The sequence below is a fragment of the Chelonoidis abingdonii genome, chromosome 11 (assembly GCF_003597395.2).
Source record: "Chelonoidis abingdonii isolate Lonesome George chromosome 11, CheloAbing_2.0, whole genome shotgun sequence".
Taxonomy (NCBI): domain Eukaryota; kingdom Metazoa; phylum Chordata; order Testudines; family Testudinidae; genus Chelonoidis; species Chelonoidis abingdonii.
The window spans coordinates 40,631,551-40,656,992 of record NC_133779.1 but is presented as its reverse complement, the minus strand read 5'-3'; the positions used below and the strand labels follow the sequence as shown (position 1 = coordinate 40,656,992).

General features: G+C 56.2%; 2 protein-coding genes across 3 annotated transcripts in view; both read left to right on the top strand.

Moving 5' to 3' along the window:
- The window catches only part of YJEFN3 (YjeF N-terminal domain containing 3), a 46,660-nt gene extending 42,064 nt beyond the window's left edge, over positions 1-4,596 (top strand). For both annotated transcript variants that reach the window (XM_075070932.1, XM_075070937.1), the window contains 2 exons: positions 9-159; positions 4,306-4,596. The gene's annotated coding sequence lies outside the window, so the exon portion shown is untranslated. The remainder of the gene's footprint in view (positions 1-8; positions 160-4,305) is intronic.
- Positions 4,597-6,780: 2,184 nt separating this feature from the next.
- Positions 6,781-25,442, top strand: part of CILP2 (cartilage intermediate layer protein 2) — a 23,165-nt gene continuing 4,503 nt past the window's right edge. Inside the window, 11 exon segments of the mRNA XM_032798515.2 lie at positions 6,781-6,893; positions 9,175-9,385; positions 9,387-9,443; positions 9,446-9,581; positions 9,584-9,718; positions 14,948-15,046; positions 16,424-16,693; positions 18,816-18,995; positions 21,936-22,094; positions 24,216-24,530; positions 25,002-25,110. Coding sequence (XP_032654406.2) covers positions 6,781-6,893; positions 9,175-9,385; positions 9,387-9,443; positions 9,446-9,581; positions 9,584-9,718; positions 14,948-15,046; positions 16,424-16,693; positions 18,816-18,995; positions 21,936-22,094; positions 24,216-24,530; positions 25,002-25,110 — 1,784 coding nt within the window.

Below are 25,442 nucleotides of genomic sequence, written 5' to 3'. Positions count from 1 at the left end.
CCCTCCAGGTCCAGCTAATCAACGACGCCTACAACGTGGTAATCGATGCCATCCTGGGAGTCGACGCCGAGCCGGGGGAGGTGAAGGAGCCGTACACCAGCATCTTAGCCACCCTGAAACAGATCCAGATCCCCATCGTCAGCCTGGATGTGCCCTCAGGTGGGGATCCCAAAGCCTCCCCGGAGGACCCTCGCCTCTCACCTTACCCTCTCCTATTGGCACTTGCTCTCCCCATCCTGCACCCAAGAATCCTCAGCCCTGGTTACCCGCCTTTCACCACCTCAGGTCCAAGTGGCTGCAGGGTCTCACCCGCACCAGCCACATGATCTTACTTCGCCCTCCCCTTCTGCTCCTCCCACCCCCCTCTCTGTGGTCCCATCCCCTTCCTGCTTGTCCTTTCCTGCCCTTGGAGTAGCCGGCAGGATCCGATCCACCAGGTAGCCCTGACCCATCCAGGGCCTTTGTCCTGGGTGGCAAAATTCTGGGCACAGCCACAGCTCCAACAATAGGAAGGGCTGATCACCAGCGAACCCTGTAAGGACCCCCCCCCCACCTCCTGCATCTCTCTCGCGCCCCTCTGCAGCCAGGAACCCCTGAGTTACTGGTTACGTGCTAAGAACAGCTTCAAGGATAGCAAATCCCCAGGCCAGATCAGTTATATCATCGTGTGCATAAGAGCGGAGGACGGATAAGACTCTCTTGGGTTCTGGTCTCAGGTCTGGGAGGGAAGTGAGGGTTAGTGGGATAGCATAGGGGAGGTGGGAGTCAGGACACCTGGGTTCTGGTCTCAGGTCTAGGAGAGAAGTGAGAGTTAGTGGGATAGCATAGGGGAGGCTGGGAGTCAGGACATCTGGGTTATGTTCTCAGGTCTGGGAGGGAAGTGAGGGTTAGTGCCTCAGTTTCCTTCCCTGTGTAGATTAGAGAACATGGTATGAGCCTCCCGAGGCTAAGTTTGTAAAGGGCCTTGACTTGCAGACTGAAAGACACTGGTGAACTAGGACAGTGGTTCTCAGCCTGTTCCATTCCAGGACCTCCCCCTTAACTGGGACCTCGCTGGGGCCCCTCCCATGCAGCAGTGAACTGGAGTTCTGAGGGGAGAGGCAGATTAGCAAGAGCGAAGCCGGAAGACAGCACTGCCTGGTCTCTGCTGGGCTGACAAGAGACATTCGATGGGGTTTGTAGGAGTGCCTGAGTGAGTGGCCCTAGGAGTGCAAATGCTGCCTGTAGGCCTGGGTTCGAATCCTGCCTCGGGCAGCTAGTGAGAAGCGAGTCCACAGTGGGATCCAGCCATGGGGGATCCGCTTACATTACAAAGTCAACCTACAGTGTCTTTTGGGGGTGCCGCTGATCAGGAGGGGGGGGGGTGTTGTCAGAGCTTGGAGCGGGCACCTTGCACAGTAATACGCTGGAGCTTATGCTATCGGATGCCCAGCTTCCATGGGCACGTGCTTTCCCCCCACCATGTGACGCAAAGGAGGGCACAGTGCATGACTGGGATCCGGACGAGCATCTACATGCTGTGCTGGTGCTTAGCTTCCGACGTGGCACAGAGACAGCCCTTCTCCTCCCTCCAAAAGTGACCTAGCTTCTCCTCTGGGGCTCTGACCCGGGGGGCATTTGAACCCTGTCTCCTGCGTGCCAGCTTCCCCTATTCCTGGGTGTTTTTCACTTGCCAGCTGCTCTGGCTCCCAGCTGAAAGGGAGCTGCCTCGCGATGCATTCAAGGCATTTGTAATAAATACTACGCTCCCCAAAGTGAGACATGATGTAATTTCAAAACACAGTCGTGTCTGGGGGCCGGGCCTGGTATTGCCATCAGACTGCAGCAAAAACCCCTGCCCGGCCCAGCCAAGGGAGGAACAAACAGGAGCCCTGGAGATTTAATGTGCAAATTCCCACCTAATGCCAGGGCCTGCGTGGGAGAAGCCGTTCTAGCTCTGCCCAGCCCTGCATCCCCTAGGCTGGCCGGACACACGCCTCACTCCTCAGCTGAGTTGGCATGGCACTGAAGAGCTCTGCTAGTGCTGCCTTCCACTCTGTCTGGTGGGTCATGGGTGCGAGACCAACTGGTGTGGGCACAGGACCCACTGAGTTCATTAATCTACCAGGTAGGATGGAAACCAGCCACCTTGCTGCTTGGCATTCTGCATCTGGTTCTTTATTTGTATAGCCCTGGGCGAGGTTGACGGGGTATCGCAGCTCACTGATCCTAGCTGAATTCCAGCCTAGGAAGAGGCATTCTGCCTCTCTCTAAACTCCCTGAGTGGCAAGAACTGGATCCGGCTTCCTTCTTTGCTTCCTCTCCCACAGTGTTGCTGTGGGCCAGGTGCACAGCTGCTGAGTTCCACACTAGAAGTGGCTGCATTGTCAGGCATTAGAGACTAGCCAGAGCACACAGTGTCCCCTGATCGCTCCTGAGGGGCACAAAGGGGCTCTTCACCCAGCTGAGGTGTGACGGGTTCGGTCACAGAAGCCCTCTTGGGAGTGTTACATGATGTGCTGAATTTACCTCTGAGCCTGTTTTCCCTGCCAGCTTGGGCCTCCAGAACCCTGCCTTGTTGAGCCAGACATGCCAGCCTGCTGCAAACACAGATGCAGGTCTGGTCCCATGCCCCCAAAGCTGCAGACTTTAACCAAAAACTGCTGAGCAGGTCACCTATCTCCAGCACCCAGACACCCAGTTCCCAGTGGGATACAAACCCCAGATAAATCTGTTTTACTCTGTATAAAGCTCATAATTGTCCGCCCTCTATAACACTGATAGAGAGAGGTGCACAGCTGTTTGCTCCCCCAGGTGTTAATCACTTACTTTGGGTTTATTAATAACCAAAAATGATTTTATTAATTATAAAAAGTAGGATTTAAGTGATTACAAGTTACCACGCAAAATAAAAACAAAACATGGAAGTCTAAGCCTAATGCATTAAGAAACTGATTACAGGTAAACAGGGCCGCCCAGAGGTGGGGGAAATGGGGCAGTTTGCCCGGGGTCCCGCAGGGGCCCACACAAGCCCTGGCCTGGCGGTGGTCCGGGTCTTTGGCAATATTTCGGCAGTGGAGGCCCCTTCAGTGCTGCTGAAGACATGGAGCGACTGAAGGGCCCCTGCTGCCGAAATGCCCCACAAGCCCTGGCCTGGCGGCGGTCTGGGTCTTTGGCGGCATTTCAGCGGCGGGGGGCCCTTCAGTGCTGCTGAAGATGCGGAGCGACTAAAGGGCCCCCCGCAGCTGAAATGCCGCCAAGGCTCAGACTGCTGCCGGGTGAGCACAAGCACCGCAGCTCCCCCACTTTGCCCCAGGCCCCCTGAATCGTTGGGGCGGTCCTGCAGGTAAATCTCCCCCTCAGAGATGTTCTAATAAGCTTCTTTCATAGACAAGATTCCTTCCTAGTCTGGGCCCAATGCTTTCCCCTGGTACAGTCTTTGTTAGTTTCAGCAGGCGTCTTAGGTGAAAAGCAGGGGCTTTCTCATGACTGGGACCCCTCCTTGTTCTGTTCCACCCCTTTATATCTTTGGCACAAGGCCGGAATCTTTTGTCTTTCTGGGTTCCCACCCCTCTTCCTAAATGGAAAAGCATCAGGTTAAAGATGGATTCCAGTATCAGGTGACATGGTCACATGTCTTGTGAGACCCCCTCCATTCTGCCAGGGCTGGCCTGCACCTAGACAGGAAGGCTTGCAGGTAAATAAACCAGATACGATCAATTGTCCTGCTTAACGGGAGCCAACAAGATTCTAACCCATCATTAATGGCCCACACTTTGCATAATTACAGTAAGACCTCAGAGTTATGCTTCATATTCCTAGTTTCAGATACAAGAACGATACATTCATACAAAGAGGATCACCACACTCAGTAGATTGTAAGCTCTGTAATGATACCTTACAAGAGACCTTTTGCATGAAGCATATTCCAGTTACATCATATCCACACTTCTAAACATATTTTTATGAAGCAGATGACGTGCACCGTCACACAAGGATTGGTGCCCATGGCGCTGGGCGGGTGCATGTGATCTGGACACTCCAGTTAGTGACATGGGGGAAAGGCAGATGTAGGAATGAGTGTGAAAATCTGCTCCTCACCAACATGCAAGAGCCTGCAGGGACAGGTTAGGCTATTAACAGCTCAGCTCCCTGGGAACTCTGACCCCCCCCACACTCCAGACCTCACCTTGCACGCAGCTGGGCTGTGGGGCATCTCCTTTCCCCACCTAACTCCTCCCTCCCTGTCAATGCTGCTCAGACACACCTTGATCCTGCCCGCCCAGCTTGCCTTTCACTTTTCCTTCCTCTCCTTTGCCACGGCAGGGTGGGACGTGGAGACGGGAAACAGCGAGGGAATCAGCCCTGACGTCCTCATCTCCTTGGCCGCACCCAAGCAGTGAGCCACCCGCTTCCTGGGCAGGCATCACTTCCTCGCCGGCCGCTTCCTGCCCTACGATGTGCAGAAGAAATTTGAGCTCAACCTCCCCGAATACCCAGGCACAGAGTGTGTGGTTTCAGTTTAAGGCTCTGGGGGGGTGGGGATGGAGAGGGGAGTTGGAGGGGGAGGAGAGGAAAAGCCACCCAGCTCCACCATAATAAAAAGGCTTCAAAGCGTTTTGTATTTTTTTGAGCAGCCAGGTGCCTCCTTGCTGGGATGCTGCATCCTGGCAGCAGGGCCTGGTTTCCCAGCCAGAGGCCATGCAGCTCCCAGGGAGGTCCTTGGGCATCTCAGGCCACCGTGACCAAGCCTTCATGTTGATCATTTAAACTCGAGGCGGGCCTAGGGGATCAAAGGCAGCGCTAAACCGAACCCCTCCCCTCCCGTGGGGCCCACACCCCCAGCGGCTCAGCCCAGGGCTCGGTTGAATTGAGTCATAGAGGCCACTGTGTCATTTTGCGGCAGGGTGAGGAAGGCAGGGTGGCTTGTTCCTGGGCTGCAAGGAGCTCAGATACATGGGCACCCATGTAAGCACCTTGCTGGATAGGCCCCTCCAAGGTGAATTGCTCCCCAAAGGCAGGTGGAGGACGTATGGCAGGAGGAAACATACTCTTGGCCCCTGGCAGGATGGGCCCATCTGACCTCACCGGCCGTTTCCATCACTCCCTGCCATGATCCACGCGTTGGGATTTATCAATGCCCTTTTCACAGGAATCCTTTGTAAACAGGAGCCTGCTCCCCAGCCAGCCAGTTGGCAGGTCACTGCTGCCGCCGGCCATGGAAAGAGCAGAAAGAGGCAAAGCCGCTGGCACAAGAGGAAGGATCAGGGAGCGATTTCCTCCAGCAGCAGTTAGTCCGGCTCTTGCCCTGCGGGCCTCAGTTGCTGGCCCTTGCGGCGGTTGAGGAGCACGGCAGTCAGCTGCTGCTCATCTGCGATCTGTCTGCATGTGGAAAGGGAAGGAAATAACCTCCCTCTGCACTTGCTGTTCCCTGGCTGTAACTGCCCAGCGGCCCCTCAGCCAGAGAACAGGGCTCTCCTTGGGTCGCTTGCTGCTGTGTTGTGGACAGGGGGCCTAGAAGATTTCTGTGCTGCTCTCCCCACACTGCCAAGAGCTCGGGGTCACTGAGCCGCCCACCCGGGAGGCCTTGGAGCCGGTGGAATGGCTGGGGCAGCCATCGCCCAAGGGGTCACCACCGAGGAAAGCGGAGCCGAGGCCGTGCGTTCACGGGGTGCTCAGCTCTGCCCTGCTTGGCAGGTGTCCTCCAGCACTGGCTGAGTGCAGTGGTGGGCGGTCCAGCACATGTCACCAGCAGAAGATTCCTCTAGAGGGAACAGGGAACTTGGTTAGGACCATGGCCACCCGGCTAACTACAGCAGACAACACTGATTTGGGTGACTCCTCAGTGAACCCTGTTCCTAGCCTGGATGCTTTGCCATGCGGGAAGAAACCTGCATTTTCCTGCAGATCAGTGAAATCTCCAGGGGCCAGATGCCAATCCCCTCCACCCTCCCCACATCATCGTCCACTTGTTCTGAGACAAAGCTCTTTGTAGCCTCTGTGTTTGCAGCAGTTCCCAGTTTCCAGGGACAGCTAAATGAAAAAGCAGCACTTAGGTGGCAAGGTTCCCTTCCGCGTGCAGACTGCCCCTGGCACTGGCCTGGCGAGTGTGTTCTCTGAACTAGGAAGCAGAGTAGAGGTGGGTGAACCCAATTTTATTACCAGTGCTTAGTACCTGTGATCAGCCCTGCTGCCCTCCTGGTGCAGTTAGTGAGACCCAGCGAGAGAGGAGGACCTGCTGTTGTTTGCACAGCGAACGCTGCATCCCAGCTCAGCTTGTTCTGCTGATGTTCATACGTTTCTTCAGCGGGGGGCTGGATTGTGGACGACGCTGTCACCTGGCTAATGGGCGTTGTTGCTGAGTGAGTACCCAGCTCGGCGGTGGGGCACCCCCACAGCTTACTGCACGGTCCAGGGGGCTGTACAGCCTCCCCAAATCCAGCCCGACACGCTTCCTTGTCCCAGCAGATAGCAGCAGCAGGACCTGCCCCCTATAGCATTTAAGGTGGGGCCTGGGGTGAGTGACACATGGCCTGATTCTGCACTAGGGCAGCTAAGACAAGTTTTGTCCTTGACCTCAATGGCAGCAAGATCAAGCGCAGAGCCTCCCTACAGCTTTGTTCTCCCCAGGCACATGAGGCAAGCGACTTGCTTCAGTGGCACCACCTGGCCACAGCTCTGGCCTGGTTATGCCCCTTCTTCCCCCAGCCCAGGATGCTTTGGCCTCTCCCCCCGTGGATTTGCGTTTTTCTGATCGAGGCTCTGTCATGCTGTCCAGACGCTGCTTCTCCAGCTCTAGCCATGTACTATCTGAATGAGGATTATCCATGGACGGCAGCATCCGCCCTGCAGGGGGACCTGAATGGACTGGAGACTCAGGGCCAGGTGTCGTGTGGCAGAGCACAGCAGGACAGGTTGGTGCCTTGGGATTGGCGCCTGCGTGTGTCTGTGAGCTCCTGGAGCTTCATTGTTTGCACGCGAACAGAAAGCCAGGGGGGAGCGCTGCTAATAAAGATGGGCTTGGAACCGACCCAAGGTGCCTGGGCTTTTCATTCAGCATGTCAGCTGGGTGTTAAGAGCTGCTGGGGCCCATAAGACAGAGCAGGGCTGTCAGTTCCACTTGGGCTGTACAAGGACGTGGGCTGCCACTTGAAACCCTGCCAAAGTCAATGCCTCTGCTCAGCCCTGGCTCCCATGCACTGAGATGCACCAAGGTTTGCGTGTCAGGAGAACAATTTACAGTACATTTGGAAATGCCGAGTGAGACGGGCACAGAGGGGGCTGTGTGGGAGGGAAAGCTCACCCCTGGACGCCAGTTAAATGTCTCCGGCTGCCTAGCGATTGGCAGCTGTGCCCATGGGAGGGGAGCTTAGGTGTCAGCAGTTTCTGGGTACCCCTGAACACAGTGCCTGGGGCACCTGCTGTGCTAAATACTGCACAGATCCTGACTGAGACGGGTTCCCAGGGTGCTGGATGCTGCCCAAAGACATCACCTGTGCTGATCACCTCATGGGCACTACAATTACTGGAGAGGGAGTGCTGAGTCTCCCCATGGAAATACTGTGATGGTGTCATCTGAAGATACACCTCCCAGGAGATGGCTCTCCAGGAAATGACATATCCTGCAAGGCCAGAGCCTCAAAAGCAACCCAGCCCTTTTGCATTGCATGGGATGCGGGGTGTCAGGAGTGGGGTGCAGAGTTCACCTCTGCTGGGCCAGTCCTCCACTCGCAAGGACCATCAGTCAGATGTATAAGTCAGAGCAACCCCAAGGCTGCTCTAACCTTGCGGGTCAGGTGCCAAGTGGAACTTAGACCTGGTCCCTGGCATCGCCAGAAGGCCGAGTGATCATGGAGAGAGTTGTTAGCTAGTCAGTCCTACCTCTGTGAAATGAGTCATCTCCAGACATTTCCTGACCTTGTGCATCTGCAGAAGGGGGCTAATCCATCTTGTTGCCTCCTGCCAAGTGGTAGCAGGTGCTGAGGCTTTGCAGGTTGGTTTCCTACTGGAGGAGAAAGGTCTATCTCCTGGGCTGGCAGGAGTACTGCTATGCCCTGTTCCTTGCCTGGCGCTCATTGGATTGGATTTCTTGGAGCTTTGCAGAACAGGAGCGATTCCCCCGTTGCCGGGGGTGGGGAGGGGGGAGGTTTAAAGTGCAGTTTGCTCTCAGGAACCTGACCACAGGCTCCTGGAGGCATCAGAGATTCACAGCCCTTAAGGCCAGCAGGGGCTGATACCGTCATCTAGTCTCTCACCTACTTCGCCCAGGCCAACAAATTGTACCCAGGGATTCCTGCATCCTGCCTGACCGAAGGGACTGTCGCTTTCCGGGAGCTGGTTTGAAGATGCCAAGGGACAGCGAAGCCAGTTTAATTTCTCTCCATGTTAAAAAGGCGCATCTTACCCCCAGTGCGAATGGAGAATAAACCCTCTAATGTGGGTCAGAGTGATGCCCACCCACTTGCGGACTGCCAACCCCTGGGGGTACCCCATTGTGCCAAGGGTTGTGTTTTCCACAAGCCTGCTAATGCCAGTTCCTTCCCCTGGGCTTCCTCTTCACCCTGGGCCCATGCGTGGGAAGCACCATCTGGCCAAAGCAGGCAGCTAATTGTGCCACTCGTGAATGACAGTGTCACTAGTCCTGCCAGGCTGGCGCTGCCTGGGCATGGAATGTCTCCCAAGGGACCATTGCCGGAGAAGTGGCCTGTTAACACCCCTCCATTGATGGGGGGAAAGGAAGGAGGGAGTGAAAGGCAGCGTGTGTGTGTGTGTGTGTGTGTGAGAGAGAGAGAGAGAGGCAGCATGTGTGTGTGTGTGTATGTGTGTGAGAGAGAGAGAGGCAGCATATGTGTGTGCGTGTGTATGTAAGGCAGCGTGTGTGTGTGTGTGTATGTGTGTGTGTGAGAGAGAGGCAGCATGTGTGTATGAAAGGCAGTGTGTGTGTGTGTATGTAAGGCAGCATGTGTGTGTGTAGTGGAGTCCATGATCATTAGTGTCTAGCAAAGTTTGTGTATTTAAGCTCCAACTCCTCTTTTGAAGGTCTTGTGCAGGTTTCCTTTGCCTGCCTGGGCCCTGGGCCCACACAAAGTGATGGCTTTGAGAGATGCGGTGGCCCACGAGTGACAGTGTATTTGTCTGTTATCCTTTGCCTGGGTGGGTTCCTGGGAGGCGTTGGGATTGTTTGGTTTCACCCAGTGTGCTGGATGAGGTGCACTCCATGCTGTGCCATCTCCATGGGTGGGGAAGCTGTGTGTGTGCTGGGGGTGGGGGGATCAGACCTCTGCAGCTTTTGCATCTATCGCCTTGGCAGGGGCTGGGTTGAGTTGGCGCGCCCTGGGCCGCCGTCGGTTCCCAGCCACAAACTCATCCAGTTTTAAAGACTTTGCAAAGCCAGGCCCCCTTCTTCTCCCCAGGGCCCGCAACCCGCGCGTGGCCAGCCCTCCCCAGCGGGGCTTTTCCCTCCCGCCCCCTTGACACCTTTCCAGCCCTGTCGCGGCCAGGGTCCGGTTTCTCCTGTCAGAGCCGGAGCCCAGCGCAAACCAATGGCGGAGGGAGCGGGGGAAAGGCCCCCTATATAGCCCGGAGCCAGCGCTGCGCTCCCAGTGCGCCCTAGCCGGTTCCAGGAGCGCAGCGCAGCGCCCCGCGCAGCCCGGGCTCCCGCAGGAGATGGTGCGACTCACGCCGGCCCTGCTGCTCCTCGCCGCCGCCAGCCTGGCCCTGGCCCTGGCCCTGGCCCGAGGTAAGGCTGGTGCCCGGGGGAATGAGCCGCGGCTGGTGCCCGCAGGTCCCTGCGCCGCCGGGGCAGCCCCAGGGGTCCGGGGAGAAGCCCCCGCCTGGCCGCTGCGCTCTCTCGCGCCCGGGGCTGCCCGTCTCGCAGCGCGCCCGGGAGCTGAGCGCTTCGGGGCTGGGAGAGCCGCGGACCCTGGCTGGACTGGGAGGGGGGCACAGTCGGGAAGACCCCTGCTTCCCCGACCCCCCATTCACCGGGCTCCCCGGTGCCCCCGAGCCGGCGGCGCTGCCCAGAGATGGGGGCCGGCCCCGGGACGCCTGGGTTCCCTGGCTGGTTCTGTCGCTGACTTGCTGCGTGGGTGACGTGACCTGCGGGGGATCCCTCGCCACTGCCCGGCTCCCCGGGGGTCTCGCTGCTCCCAAGCCAGGGAGCGCCCGGGGTGGGCTGAGCTACGTTAGAAACACAAAATCCCCCCTCGCATCACCACAGGGCTCCCCTCGCCAGCTGGGGGTGCATCGGTTTAGACCCAGCCATGGGCGGCATCACTCCGTTCACCCCAACACTCGCAGGGGCGATATTGGCCCCCCATCTCTGTAACCCCCCCATTGCTCTGTGCCTGGCTCTCAGCTTCACTGTCCCTGCAGATTGGCTGGGGGGCGAATGCTGGGTGCACGGAGGTACAGTGGCTGGCTGGGGGTTGGGGGGCCCTGTGACTAGTGGCCTCTGGCTCACTGGGCCTTGGGGAGTTCTTCTGACAGACAGGCCCTGGTAGGGGAATGAGCCGCTCCACAACTTCCAGTGACCCCCAGTTCCTGCTCGTCGCCCCAGCTTGGCGTGGCCACAGTGGGGACGCTGGGCACAGCCTGAGCCCTGGATGCGTTACTGAGGCCCTTTGCTCCACAGCTGCTGCTACCCCCAATCACCTGCCTCCCAGGCTGAGGCTTTCACTACCCAGGAGGATGCTCCACGGTGTGCTTCCCCCAACCCCTCAGTACGCTGGGGAAGAGCTAGGGTCAGGGGGCTCCTGTGGAGCGCAGGCCTGGCATGGGAGCCTCCAGCCCCATTTCCAGGGTGCCTGCGGGCTGCCCAGGTCAGGTCGATTTACAGCCACCACAGTCATTCCTGTGGGTTTTCATGTCCAGGTCACCCAAACAACGTGGCCCTAAGCCAGATTCCTCTCACTAGGTCGGCATAGCGGGTGAGTTGCGGCGGCGGGAGGGACACTGCAGTGTGGATGCTGACCGCGTTAGATTGCTATAAGCTGCTTTATGTCGCCTGAACTTTGTAGTGTAGATGTGAGTATGCCCGGAGAGCTCCTGGGAGCATAGCTAGAGGGGTCCCCAGTGCAGCACCTTCCCGCGGTGTGTGGTGGGGAGACCGTCTTTCCCAAAGAGAAAACAGGACACCCCAGCAGCTTGCCTGAGGCCTCCCCACCTCTCTGGAGGCCTTTGCCCATCACTGGAGTCCTGCCCCCGTCCCCTCTGTGAAAGGCTGGCATCTCTGCTCAGCCCCCACCCCCAGCATGTTCCTTCGCATAGCCAGGGCCGGCTCCAGGCCCCAGCGCGCCAAGCGCGTGTTTGGGGCGGCACACCTCGGGGGGCACTCTGCCGGTTGCCGGGAGGGCAGCAGGCGGCTCTGGTGGACCTCCCGCAGGCGTCCCTCCGGAGGGTCTGCTGGTCCCACGGCTCCAGTGGAGCATCCGCAGACACGCCTGCGGGAGGTCCACCGGAGCCGTGGGACCAGTGAGCGGCAGAGAGCCCCCCGCGGCGTGCCGCCATGCTTGGGGCGGCGAAATGGTTAGAGCCGGCCCTGCGCATAGCACCTAACTTTTGTGGCAGCAGTTGGCACCTGTCCCCTTTGCTCTTGTCAGCTGATCAAGTCGGCCAGAGCAGGGACAAATGGCTTCTTCGGGGGCGGGGGGGGTGTTGGGGTTGGGAAAGCTGGGACAGGGCTTAAAAAAAGAGACTGTCCCAGCTGAAACCAGACGTTTGGTCACCGAAGTGTTGGGAATGGAAATATGCCTGATGTCCAGCCAAGCCTGGGGAAATGGGCTTTTCCTCTGCTATTTAGCACTGATCCTGGCAATCTGCTGCCATGAGCGCAGGAGCCAGGGAGCTCCTGGGTTAGGGCTTGCTGGTGCAGAAGACGCTATCACACCCCATTGGAGACTGGGGCTCATTTTGGAACTCCGGTTTAGACAGAGATTCAGACTGGGGCCAGTTAGACAGACAGACTGACACTAGGGGAACCAGATGAGATGAAGAAAATATTGGGACACGTGAGGTGGGGGGTTCCGCCAAAGGCTGAGTGCTGCCAGCGGAGTGAAAAAACCAACCAGTGCTGCCGGCAGAGAGAAATATTGGGACAAATTGTGTCCCAACCAAAGATTGGTCGGGATGCGGGACAACCACCCAAATGTTCCGTCTGGTCACCCTAACCAAGACCGACTGGCTGACACACACCCACCCACCCACATGCAGCTGAAGAAGTGGGGTTTTCTACCCAGGAAAGCTTATGCCCAAATAAATCCCTTAGTCTTTAAGGTGTGACTGGATCCTCCTTGTATTTTGTGGCTACTGACGAAAACGGCTCCCCCTCTGATAGTGCACACACGAGCCCCTGTCTCTCTGCACTCTTTTCACACCTTGCATGCATACAGACTCTCCTAACCATCCCTTCGCAAGGCACCCTTATTCCCTGGGTTACCTCCCTCCTGGCCCAGAGCCGGATCGGTCGTCTCAAACCTTGCTGGTTCCTACTGGGCACAAGTCCAGAGAAATCGGTGGTTGGAGGCTTCCCGCAGCAGGGACACAGGGCAGAACCGTTAGTGAATCCAGCCTGGGGCTTGTGATGTGTAATAAGGATCCATTGGTCACTCATCCATCATAGCCCCCTTTGCTCCCCTGGGGGAGGTCTTTTCTGTCCTCTCCTGCCAGAGGAGGAGGGGTGGATTGTATGGTGCATGCCGGCTGCAGTAGGGACCTTTATTGTGCCTTTCAGATGCCATCTGCTGCTGCAGTTGTGCCCACCAGACTCCCCCTACCCCCGTGGGAAGGGGGGATGCAGCCCAGCTCAATGTGTGTGTGTGGGGGACACACATGAGCACAGTATCACTTATAAACACCACTGGGCGGCAGAAATAGACCTGTCCCTTCCTCTCCCATCCCGATAAGTTAAGAGCCAAACAATGTATTGGCAGGGAGATTCCTCCAAGATAAAATTAAGGAGCAGTCAAGGGGGCTCGGGAGAGAGAATCCTACCCTGGGAGGGTTATTTTCGCATCACCATCCTTGGCTCGTCTTATTGCACAAGCCTGTCAGCCTTTGAAGTCCACGACAAAATTAGATCGCTATGATAGAAGTCAATTTTTTGAAATCGATTTTATACAGTTGATTGCATATGTGTCCACACTAAGCGCATTAAGTCAGAGGAGTGCATCCTTGATTCTCGAGCGCATTTTCAAGGTCAAAAATCTTCCCGATATTAGGAATGGCAATATACAAAAACCTGTAGGAGAACACTTCAACCTCCCTGGCCACACTATAGCAGACCTTAAGGTGGCCATCCTGCAGCAAAAAAACTTCAGGACCAGACTTCAAAGAGACAGGACTTTCAAAGAGAGAAAACTGATTGAGGGCTTCAGTTCATCTTCTGCAAATTTTTGAACACGATCAAGCTCAGGATTAAACAAAGACTGTGAAATGGCTTGCCAGCTTACAGAAAAAAACCAGTTTTTCTCCCTTGGTTTTTCCACACCTCAAAAAACTGCTATTAACAGGGGCCTCATCCTCCCTGATTTGCCCAATAACTTCAACCTCATCTTTTCTCTAGTTTTGCTTGCTAATGTATTATATACCTGCCCCTGGAAATTTCCACTACATGCATCTGATGAAGTGGGTATTCACCTACGAAAGCTCATGCTCCAAAACGTCTGTTAGACTATAAGGTGCCACAGGATTCTTTCCCGATCTCCTTGTCATTATTGTAAAAAGGTATTGACAGTGATGATTAGCCCATACAATTAATGTGTGTGCCTGTTGGGGGGAGTTGGCAGAGAATGCTGGGCCTTGGCAGGGTAGGCTTGCAGCGTGTGGGGTGGGAGTGAAATATTATTTTGCTTTAGATTGAAATAAAAGTTTCATGCCTCCTGACTCCCAGCCGGGAGTATTGACAGCCCCAGGGTTGGTGCAGCAGGGGGCTGTGGGTCGGTATTGGGGGGCACCAGTTGAGAAACACCCATCTAGACAGGTGTGTCCCTGGGGTGGAAACACGTTGTGTCTTTTATGGTTAGATCGCTGAGGAGCCTCTTCTCCAGCTGTACAGGTTGTGGAGTTTTTACGAAATACAAAGGCCCTTGGGAACAGGACTCCCTGCGCCTCCCACTCGCAGAGATTTAATAGCAAGTGCCAGAGCGCAGGGATGGGATGAAGTTGAAATCTTTTAACAAAAGGTTTTTTCCACTGGCAAATCCCAATTGGTTGAAGCCCACACTTCTCCCGGGATAGGATCAAACACCTTTTTCAGCTTACAATTTCTTATTTTGTTAAAAGTTTTGAAATTGTGAAAACCATTTCCAAAATGACCGAACATCCAGTGTGAAATGACTTTGGATGTCAAGGCTTCAGCTCGTTGTGGAAAAAAAAGTCAAAATAAAATGTTTTGAAATGATTGAAACAAACTGTCTGGTTTGATTTTTATTCTTATTTCTGGCTCACAACATTTTCTGAGGTTTCAGCTTTTTGGTCTTGATTCAGGACTGGGAAATGTTTTTTCAATAGCTTGAAAATGTTCCCAGGAAGAGAGACAAGGTGGGTGAGGTAATTAATATTGTTTGTTGGATCCACTTCTGTGCAGTTTCCTGCCCAGCTCCAATGAACAACCTTCGCTCCTTCTGCAAACAGTACAATGGGGAGTGGAGGGCTCCCCGAGGAACGTGACAAACCCTTGCAACTGCTCATCAAATAAAAGAGCCGAATACACGTGGCGATGTTTTCTGACTGTGCACACTGCATTAGACCGGGGAGCTGCGGCAGTACGAGGGCCGCCTTGTGCCCGGGGCTGCACAAACAACTGTTATGAAACCAACCTTTTGTTTGTTCTCTGTGGCAAAAGCCAGCAATTCAGAAGGGCTTTGTGCTCATAGTGGGACTCTGGGCCAGCGGAGCACAGGACTGGCATGGGGCGGCGGGGGTGTGGGGGAGAGATGCAAACATTTCCATAGTGTGATTCTTTCCACAGACCCCCAGCAGGAAAATTCCCGACTTGCCAACACCAATGTGCTGGGGAAACACCGGAAAAAGAGGCCTGATGGAAAGCCTCTTCGCATGGATACAGCAGGTGTGGTGCGGTTCGTTGCTGGCCCTGATTTGCCCCATTCACTGCCTGCCTTGTTATGAAGTAACCAAGCACCATGGTCAGGGAGACGGCATAGTACAAAACTGCAGGTCGGGATTCGGAGAGAGGGACACAAGCTGAGCTGTCGGGGAAGCCCAGGGTTGGTGCAGCAGGAGGCTGCAGGTTGGGAGTGAGGGGCACCTACAGAGCTGTTGGGTGTGTGTGGGGGAGAGCCTAGGGTTGGTGCAGCAGGGGGCTGTGGGTCAGGATTGGGGGGCACCTGCAGAACTGTTGGGGGGTGGGAGGGAGAGCCCAGGGTTGGTGCAGCAGGGGGCTGCGGGTTGGGAGTGAGGGGCACTGACAGAGCTGTGGGGGGGATCCCAGGGTTGGTGTAGCAGGGGGCTGTGGGTTGGGATTGCAGGGCACCAGCATAGCAGCAACATCCCTTCCCTTTCAGTTCGTACAATAATTTAAAAAATAACCGCAGCTTAAAGGCTGGCATGGGAAGATGCGTTGGTGCAGCTGGCCTGTGGGTGGCACCATGTCCCTTAGCCATGGAGGCCGTAGATTCTGTGTCCGCCTGGCACTTCGGAGCTGCGGGGCTGGCGTGGGAGCCAAGGCTCACCAACATGTCTGGACACAGACACACGTATCCGTGGAAAATTACTTGAGGTCCGTGGTCATTTTTCAAACCAGTGGAGTGACCAAATGGCAGAACCCCCACCTCCCGTGTCCGTCACTAAGGCCAGTAATTTTGTCAAGTGCCCAACACGCAACATGGTGGTGCCACCTCTGCGCAGGACCCCGGCGCTAGGGGCTGTACACACATAAAGCCAGGCCCCGCACCAATGAGCTGAGAGGCAAGTTGCTGCCATAATCCAAACTGTGGAAGAAGCCTGGGCTGGAGCATCCATCCTGGAGGGTGGGAACTGACAGGGCATTGGGTGCTGATACCCAGAGGGGCAGAGCCTGTGCATGGAGCGGTGGCAGCTGCTGTGGGGAACCCAGCTGCCGCCAGGCTGGTGAGAGCGCTAGCAAACATACGGGCTTTGGCCTAGAGCCAGGACAAATAAACAGCCCTGGTCCAAGGCGCGGTGGGCTCCAAGGCCTCCCACCTGCCTAGAGGAGCCTGTACCTGTTCCATGGTGCAACCCCCTCGGTCATATTTTTTCTGCAAAAGGCCAAGAAACCGGCCAAGCTGTAACAAGCCAGTGGCCCATCTACCCAGGACCCTGGCGCTCCCTGGATGTTGCATCTGATTTTGTGTGTCTGTGTGTCTTCCTGACCCGAGTGGGGAATCTGCCCTGAAGCATGACAATCAATCACCCTTGCCCACAAGCTCGGCATGGGATAACCGCGGGTTCTTTCCCTGGCCCCCAGGCACCACCGAGTGGACCTCCTGGTTCAATGTGGACCACCCTGGCGGGGAGGGTGATTACGAGAGCCTGGAGGCTGTCCGCTTCTACTACCGGGAGCGGGTGTGTGCCCAGCCAGTCTCCATCCAAGCCCGCACCACCGAGTGGGAGCTGCCCGAGGATGTGGGCGAGATCGTGCACTACAGCCCCGAGAAGGGATTCTGGTGCATCAACCGGGAGCAGCCAGGGGGCAGAACCTGCTCCAACTACCACGTCCGCTTCCTGTGCCCCGTGGGTGAGTGCCGCAGGGGGGTGCTGGGTCTGAGGGTCACCAGGCCATGCCATCTCCAGATCCGTGGCCTCCTGGGTGTCGGGCCCCACTGACCCTGCCAGTTAGTGTCAACCCAGGTGGGCCCATGGGTGCCGGATCCTTCCTTTATTCATTGTCAGTCCCTGGTGCTTCCCCGCAATCCCAGCGATGCCCGAGGTCCAGAGTGCCCTGCCCTCCCTACTGACCCCTGTCCCCTGAAGGCTGAGGACCGTTCTGCCGGCCGGGTGTCTTGAGAGAACCATTACTGACCATGAAATTACCCCTCTGGGAGCACCCCAGGGCGCTGGGCATGCTGCAGCCGAGTGTGTGTGTGTGTGTGTGTGTGTGTGGGGTGTATGGGGTATCGTCTTTCCACCTCCCACCCCCACCAACCAAGTGCCGAGGAGCACGCCAGAGGGTGGGACATTAGACTGGCCAGGGGCAGGGGAAAGCAAGGTTGGAGGATGGCCCTGCTGTAGGGTCCCCTGCAGTGCCATGGAGACCCTGCTGTCATACCCCGAGAAGGGGCTAAAGCACCCAGCTGGCTAATGGCCACAGATGATGGATCTGGACCTCACAACAGGCAGGGATGGCTCCCGTCCCTCCCCCACTGCTCCCACCCCCTGCCACTGAGCAGATCTCGTTGCTCATCTGGCCCACGGCCTTTGGCTTCAGCCCCACCGGGTCCCTTCCAGCCACCTGCTGTGCCCACCCCCCATCCACTCGTCTCCCGGAGAGGGGACAATTCACAGACATCCCCCCAGGGTACCTCCTAGGGACTGAACAGCACCCGGCCCCTCCTGCCGAGCTCCTGCATTGCCCCCTTGCTGAGGGAGGGCTCGTTAAATCCAGCTGATCTTTTCCATCACGAGTTCCCTGCAGCACCAGAGTCAGTGTCTCCCTCCCCACCCCCATACCAGACCTCCGGGGAGGGAGGGGGTAATCATTTGCCTGCCAGCCTGTCAGGGTTCCTTCCCCACTCTGAACTCTAGGGTACAGATGTGGGGACCCGCATGAAAGCCCCCTAAGCTTATTTCTACCAGCTTATGTTAAAACCTGGTACGCTGCCACCACCAAGTGATTTAACAAGAAACAGGGAAAGGACTACTTGGAGTTCCTCTTTCCCCCAGAATATCCCCCAAGCCCTTACACCCCCTTTCCCGGGGTGGCTTGAGGATAATATCCTAACCAATTAGTTACAAAGTGATCAAAGACCCAACCCCTGGGTCTTTGGACAATGGGAAAATCAGTCAGGTTCTTAAAAGAAGGATTTTATTAAAAAGAAAAGGTAAAAATCATCTCTGTAAAATCAGGATGGGAAATAACTTTACAGGGTAATCAGATTCAAAGAGCCCAGAGGAACCCCCTCTAGCCTTAGGTTCAAAGTTACAACAAAACAGGGATAAACCTCCCTCTAGCAAAGGGAACATTCAAAAGTTGAGAAAACAAATAAACTAACACACCTTGCCTGGATGTTACTTACAAGTATGAGAGACTTGAGACTTGCTCAGAGAGATTTGGAGAACATGGGTTAATGTCGGTCTCTCTTAGTCCCAACAGCGAACACCCCCAAAAACAAAGAGCACAAACAAAAGTCTTTTCTCCCCCTCCCTGCCCCCAAGATTTGGAAGTATCTTGTCCCCTTATTGGTCCTTTGGGTCAGGTGTCAGCCAGGTTACCTGAGCTTCTTAACCCTTTACAGGTAAAAGGATTTTGTTGCCTCTGGCCAGGAGGGAGTTATAGTATTGTACACAGGAGGGTTGTTACCCTTCCCTTTCTAGTTATGACACAGCCCATCCAATGCATCGCCCATCTGCTGGGAAAATTGCTCGTAGCGGAAGGCCCCAAGGTATCTGCCGCAGCTGGACCCCCACACCCTGTGCTGCTGCTGGTGGTGGTGGTGGGGTTACAAACATGCCCCCTTATTGGGCCAGTGCCGGGAAAGTATTAGGGGAAGATGCTTGACTCCAGGGCCTTGGAGGGTACCAGAGTCCCTGGGCCCAGCTCCGAGAGCGGGCAGGTTTCAGTAACTCTCCCCTCCGGGATTCTCTGCCCTGGGCCCTTCCCCCCTAGTAATCCCTCTTGTCTCCCTGCTCCGCTCCCCCAGAGCATGATGACTGGTCGCACTGGTCAGCTTGGAGTGCTTGTTCCAGACTCACCTGCGGGGGCAGCGGGCTCCAGACCCGACAGCGCAGCTGCCTCTACAGCCAGCCCCTGTCGCTGCTGCAGCCCAAGTGTGCAGGGAAAGCCACGCAGAGACGGGCGTGCAACAGAGGGCCCTGCACAGGTAATGGGCCGCGGTGCCGCTGGGCAACCCGGGGGGCTTGCGCATGGGGCCTGGTCCCGGGATCAGAGCTCAGCTCTCCCGTTCACCGGCTGGCCGCGGGGTGAGGCCGGGGGCACTGGCAGTTCACGGTGAGAGACGCTCGCTGGATGTACAGCGAGGCTCCAGCAGGGTCATCAGCCCTCCACCAAAAAGCGACTGACAAAGGTCTCATGCTGTGGGGCCTGTGGTGCTCGGCAGAGGAGCTGTGATTCCATCCCAGGGAGGGCAGGGGACCCACATGCGTGCGTGCACAGTCTCAGCCAGCAAGGGGCAGTGTACACACACACACACACACACACACACACACAGTTCACCCCCTGCCCAATTAATCTCCTTAGACTGTAAATTCTTTGGGGGCAGGGACTGTCTTTTTGTTCTGTTTGTGCAATGCCAGGTTCACTGGGGTCCTGGTGCAGAACTGGTTGGAAAATCATCCCCAGAGAGTAGTTCTCAGTGGTTCACAGTCACGCCGGAAGGGAAGAACGAGTGGGGTCCCACAGGGATCAGTTCTGGGTCCGGTTCTGTTCAATATCTTCATTGATGATTTAGATAATGGCATTGAGAGGACATTTAAAGTTTGTGGATATACCAAGCTGGGAGGGGGGGCAAGTGCTTTGGAGAACAGGATTAACATTCAAAATGATCTGATCAAACTGGAGAAATGGCCTGAAGTAAACAGGATGAAATTGAATAAGGACAAATGCAAAGTGCTCCACTTAGGAAGGAACAATCAGCTGCACACATACAAGGGGGGCAATGACTGCGTGTAGGAAGGAGCACCGTGCGAAATACAGGGACCTTTGTGGGTCCAGAATGGCATCAAGAAAGTATAAGTATTGAAGTCAACAGTGTAAAGGCTGTATGCAAAAAAAAACAAACATCATTGGGTAAGCAGAAATGGGGTCCCTGCCTCTGTCTGTCAGAGGTGGGACTGGACGGCCCGGGAGAGAAATCACGGTGATCATTAACCTGTTAGCGTTCACTCCCTCTGAGTCACCTGGCATTAGGCCACTGTAGCGTAGACAGGATACTTAGTGCTTGATGGAACCTGTGTCTGACCCAGTCTAGCGGTTCTTCATGAGAGGAATGTATTGCAGGATGCTGTAAGCAAGGACCACACCGAACAAAAACCGCCGAATAGTTCAAAAATTTCTTTTTTTCTGCTCTACTCCGTGCTGATTAGCTCAACTGAAGAATGTGGGTGTCAGTTCGGGTACCCACACATTTCAGGAAGGATATGTGGACAAAACTGGAGAAAGTCAGAGAGAGGAGACACAAAATAGTGAAAAGGGAAGAGCGAAAAATTGGAGTATTAGTTAAGTACTGCGAGAAGGGTAAACTGAGAGGAAATGAGGTATTCAAGTACATAAAAGGTTTACAAGGAGCCAGTCGAGTAGAAAAAATTTATTCTAACTCTATGAGGACAGGACAAGAAACACATGGGCCTTTAAATTGCAGCAAGGGCCGGATTTAGGTTGGATGTTAGGAAAAACTTCTTAACTGTCAGGGTGTAAGCACTGGGAAAATTGCCAGGGAGGTTGTGGAATCTCCATCATTGGGGATTTTTAAGAGCAGGTTGGACAAACACCTGTCAGGGATGGTCTGGATAATACTCAGTCCTGCCATGAGTGCAAGGGACTGGACTAGATGGCCTCTGGAGGTCCCTTCCAGTCCTATGATTCTATGCCTGGAGCTCCCAGGACCACACAATAATAATATGAATTACCCTAATTTAACACCAGTGTCTCCCCCCCACCCCCACACACACTGAGTTATTTCAGACTCCTGCACGTGCCGTTCTGTACCATGCCACATCTGGTCACAATGCCACATTCAGTTTTTCTTAAAGCCACCAGCTGAATTATTTTAAAGGACTTTTTCTCTCACCAGTTCATTAAATCAGGACTAAGGAGGGAAAAAACCCATTTTAGACAATAAAGGCTCTCAGTGCAGCCGGTACATCAAGAGGCAGGAATGTCAGACATGGGCCTGTGGTCTGGAACGGCTGGTTTTTTATTTTTTATGGCGCAGGCTCTTTTTAATGGACTCTTTCAGGAAGCCCAGTGTTCAGGGCGGGTGGCTGGCAGCTCTGAGCGCTGGCTACGGTCTTGGTGGGAACAGGCCCAGATCTTTGCGTAGCTGGGGGGGATTATTTAAGTTGACTCCCCCCTCCTATCTCAATGCAGGGCAAGTTTTTCTCTCCACCCAGCTCTTCAGTGCTGGGTCCCTGTGGGCAGCTTCTGGGCTATCTGTTCTCCACGAGCCGTTCAGAGTAATTGAAGTAGCAGAGGCCTAGGACATAAACATACTTTGGCAGGCGTGTGCAGAAGGCTGGGCCTGGGAACTTGGCGCTGGGAACGGACAGCGCCCCAGCATGCATTCTCCCGGCACTGGGCATGCTGGGCTTGGTTTGATCCTCCAATGCAGGGGGGCCGGGACCTCAGGCCGTGCCAGGATAGTGGTGGGGGAGTTCTTGTGAAACCATGTTTGGTCACATCCCCGGCTTGGGGCACAACGGAACTCAAGGCAAAGAGCGTTCTGTGTCTGTGGCCTGGCACCTTGTGTCGCCATTTGCACCAGTGCAAAAGCAGGTGTGAACCGCTGCCATTGCACTCTGCTTGTGTTTCACACTCACTTTGCACAGGTGCCAGCGAGGACAAAGGAGATGGAGCTCAGTGCCAAATCCAGCATGGTTCCCTGGAGGGTCACATCTGCCTCCTAAGTAGGATTCAGCAGCCGGGGGGCGGGGGGGGCCTTGCCCTACCAGGCGTGTTCTCAGGGCCATGCACAGGGCAGCGTGGGGGAGCTCTCCCCGTGGGCCCATTTCCAGGATTCTCTGTGCAGTGCTGTGTGCATGGAGGAACTGCTGCCTGATGGGGTTGCTGGTGTCTCCACCCCCAGATGCTGGATGGAGCGAGTGGGGCGCCTGGAGCCCCTGCTCCAAGAGCTGCGGTAGCGGCGGCAAGCGAGTCCGGCATCGAAGCTGCAAGAAATCCAAGAGTTCCCACTGCATCGGCCGCCCCTCGGAGGTGCAGAAATGCGCCCGGACACCCTGCCCAGGTACTGGCCGTGCTGGGGCTCCCTCCCCTGGGCCACCCGCAGCAAGAGGGACCAGCCTCTGGAGTGGCCAGAGTCTGGGGGGGCAGGTTATTCCTGACCTGCATTTCAGGGTATCTGGCAGGGCAGCTGCCCAGGAAGGGCGGGGAACCGTTATTCTTCAGGACAGTCCCCAAATCCCCTGGATTGGTGAATTGGCTGGAAATGGTTGGGATCTGAGCTCAGCCCCTTGTCTGTTGTTATACTAGGTCCTACTCCATCCATTCCATTCATCCATCCATCCATTCATCCTTCCCATTCATCCATCTATCCATCCATCCCATCCATCCATCCTTCCCATTCATCCATCCATCCATCCATCCATCTATCCATCCATCCTTCTCATCCATCCATCCATCCATCCTTTCCATCCTTTCCATCTATCAATCCATCCTTTCCATTCATCCATCCATCCATTCATCCTTCCCATTCATCCATCCATCCATCCTTTCCATCCTTTCCATCCATCCTTCCCATTCGTCCATCCATCCATCCTTTCCATTCATCCATCCATCCATTCATCCTTCCCATTCATCCATCTATCCATCCATCCATCCATCCATCCATCCATCCATCCATCCATCCATCCTTCCCATTCGTCCATCCATCCATCCTTTCCATTCATCCATCTATCCATCCATCCTTCTCATCCATTCATCCATCCATCCATCCTTCCCATTCGTCCATCCATCCATCCATCCATCCATCTCATTCATCCATCCATCCCATCTCGCCAGCCAGCCAATCCAGCCACTCACCCAGACCCTTTGTCCTGAGCTCTGAGGGGTATCTGGAATCTCTCACTTCTCAGCTCTTGTCCAAACCCGCCTGTAAGAAAGGCAGGACTGTTATGACCCAGCAAGTGAGCTCCCCCTCATCTCTTCTCCCCCATCCCCGGCCTGTTTCCTCTATATCCCTCTCTCTCTCCCTCCCCTGGCCCAGAGTGAGGCACTGTAGTGGGGCAGCTGCCCCACTCCTGGAGAACAGGGGTTAAAAGCAGCCAAGCCAGGTTCATTGGGGAAGCAGCCACAGGGGGGCCAGCTCAGCTAGGGCCCAGCTGGCCCTGCTCAGAGGGCTGGGGGCCAGAAGCTGGGGGAGTCTCACTCTAGCCCTGGAGAGGGAAGAGCCTGGCTGCTGGGCAGGAAGGGACCTGAGGTGGAGCAGTGCTGGGGAAGGGCAGGGGAGCTGGGGAGTGGCAGCCTGGTAAAACCCCCAGGCTGCAGATCACGGTGAAGGCTACATAGGTACAGGGCCTGCAGAGATCCAGCCTGGGAATAGGCAGAGGCAGCAGGTCCTAACCCCTTGTCAACGATGAGTGGCCATTGCAGACTGCGTCTGCCCCAGGGAGCAGGGGCTAGATGATGACTGGCAGTAGCCACTGCGGCGAGGTGGGTTTAAAGGGTTGGGGGTTCCCCTGGGAGGGGAGGCCCAGAGCGAGGGGGAACCCCGAGGCAAAGGGCACTGGGGTCTGAGAGGGACACGGGGCCAGCGGCAGGGGAGACACTGGCCTGCAGAGGGTGCTCCGTATGTGGGAAAAGAGCTGTTTACCAGATGACCAGCAGGAGATGCTGCACCGATGAGGTGTCACTTCGCTACAGGAAGGCAGAACTACCCTAGGGAGCTCAGATGCCCTGGGGGTGGGGTGATAGGAGAGGGAAAGGCCCAGCGCCCCCCCCTCTGGGACTTAGAGACAGGCTTGAACCCAGCTTCTGTGACCCACCTCTCCCCATGCCCCCATCTTGCTCACTTAGGCTCCAGCCACTACCACCCTGGTCTCCTTTAAGCACGAGCTGCCTCTTGTTCCCAATGATGTACAATGGCCAGCTGGCTGGGCCACCATGAGCCACTCCTGGCACGTTCCCCCGGAGCAGGGGCCACTGGGTGAAAGTGCCTGGGAAGGGCTGATCCTCTGTTGGAAGGGTCAGGAGCCCTGTTGCTGCCACGTGGGTATTTTGGGGAGGGCGGTGGGTCCTGTAGACCCCAACTCAGAGCCCCGAGGGTCCCCCTTCCCGCTCTGTCCTGGCGGAGCGGGGGTGTCCTAGTGTGTTCCACTCTCATTGCGTTCACCTCTGTCCCTGCCCCCAGCCTGCCAGATGAGCTGTGCCCTGGGTGCAGTGAACAAGAACTGCAGCAGCTGTACGTGCCAGGATCACACCCTGGTGGGGACCGTCCTGAGCGCCGAGGGGGCCGCCCTCGCCAATGCCCAGGTCTCCCTCAAGACCAAACCACAGGCCATGCTGGCCAGGACCGACCACCGGGGCAGCTTCAGCATCCGGGGGGTCTGCGCCGGCAGCGGGGCCAATGTCAGTGTCCAGTTGGCGACGTTTGCCCCAGGCGAGGCTCAAATTGTCTCTAATGGCTCCAGGAGGTCGTCGGTGCAGGTCACACTCCAGAGGCTGGGTGAGGGGCCCTGCCTAGTGTGTGTGTGTGGGGGGGGTCCCATGTCCACCTCTAGGGACTGTTCCACCCAGAGGAGAACAGCCTGCTAGTGCTGCCAGCTAATGGAGTTGCTCTTTGAGCTCCAGTGGATAGAAGACTGTAGGGACAAAGCTCCTGGGTTCAAGCCCCCCGGTGACCCATCCGAGAGGGTTGCTACAAAAGGGAGCCCTTAAAGCACAAAGACCCCCATAACTGAAGGCGCCATGAGCCTTCCTGGGGAACTAACAGCAAGGGTGTGTGCGGGGGGGAAGGCTGAACTGGGGGGAGCCGGGAGCTGGATTCTGGGCGGACTCAGGGCCTGACTTGAGTGAGCTGGAGCATAGGCTGGGGTGGGAGCAGATCGGGTGCGGGGGGAGCTTAGTAGTGGTGGGAGGGTGGTTGTTGCCATTGCTGGGGCATCGTTGCCTCTTCTGCTCCCTCTCTGTCCGGCAGAGAAGCCCTACATGGTGATGCACCCCGAGTCCAAGGTGCGGGTGGCAGGCCAGGGCGTGACTCTCTGCTGTGCAGCCTCCGGCAACCCCCTGCCCACAAAATATTACTGGTGAGTCGCAGGAACTGGATGAGCCGGTCCTTGGCAACCACCGGCCTTAGGGGGAGACCTGGGTTTGCCCCCCGTGTAGTCTGGCCTCCCAGACCGAGGTAGGGGCAGTGTTGTAGGACAGGAAAAGCAGGGGAAGAGGCTGCAGGTCGGGAGTGAGGGGCAAAGCTGTATGTGGGAAGATCCAGCTTTAACATTCAGACTGCAGCATAAGTGGGGTAGGACTTGTAGCAGTGGTGGGGTGTGGGAGGGCTAAAGGGGGGTTGGGTGTGTTGGGCCTGGGGGTTGTGTGTGGGGGTTGGAGGGGAGGGGGGTTGTGTAAGGGGGGATTGAGG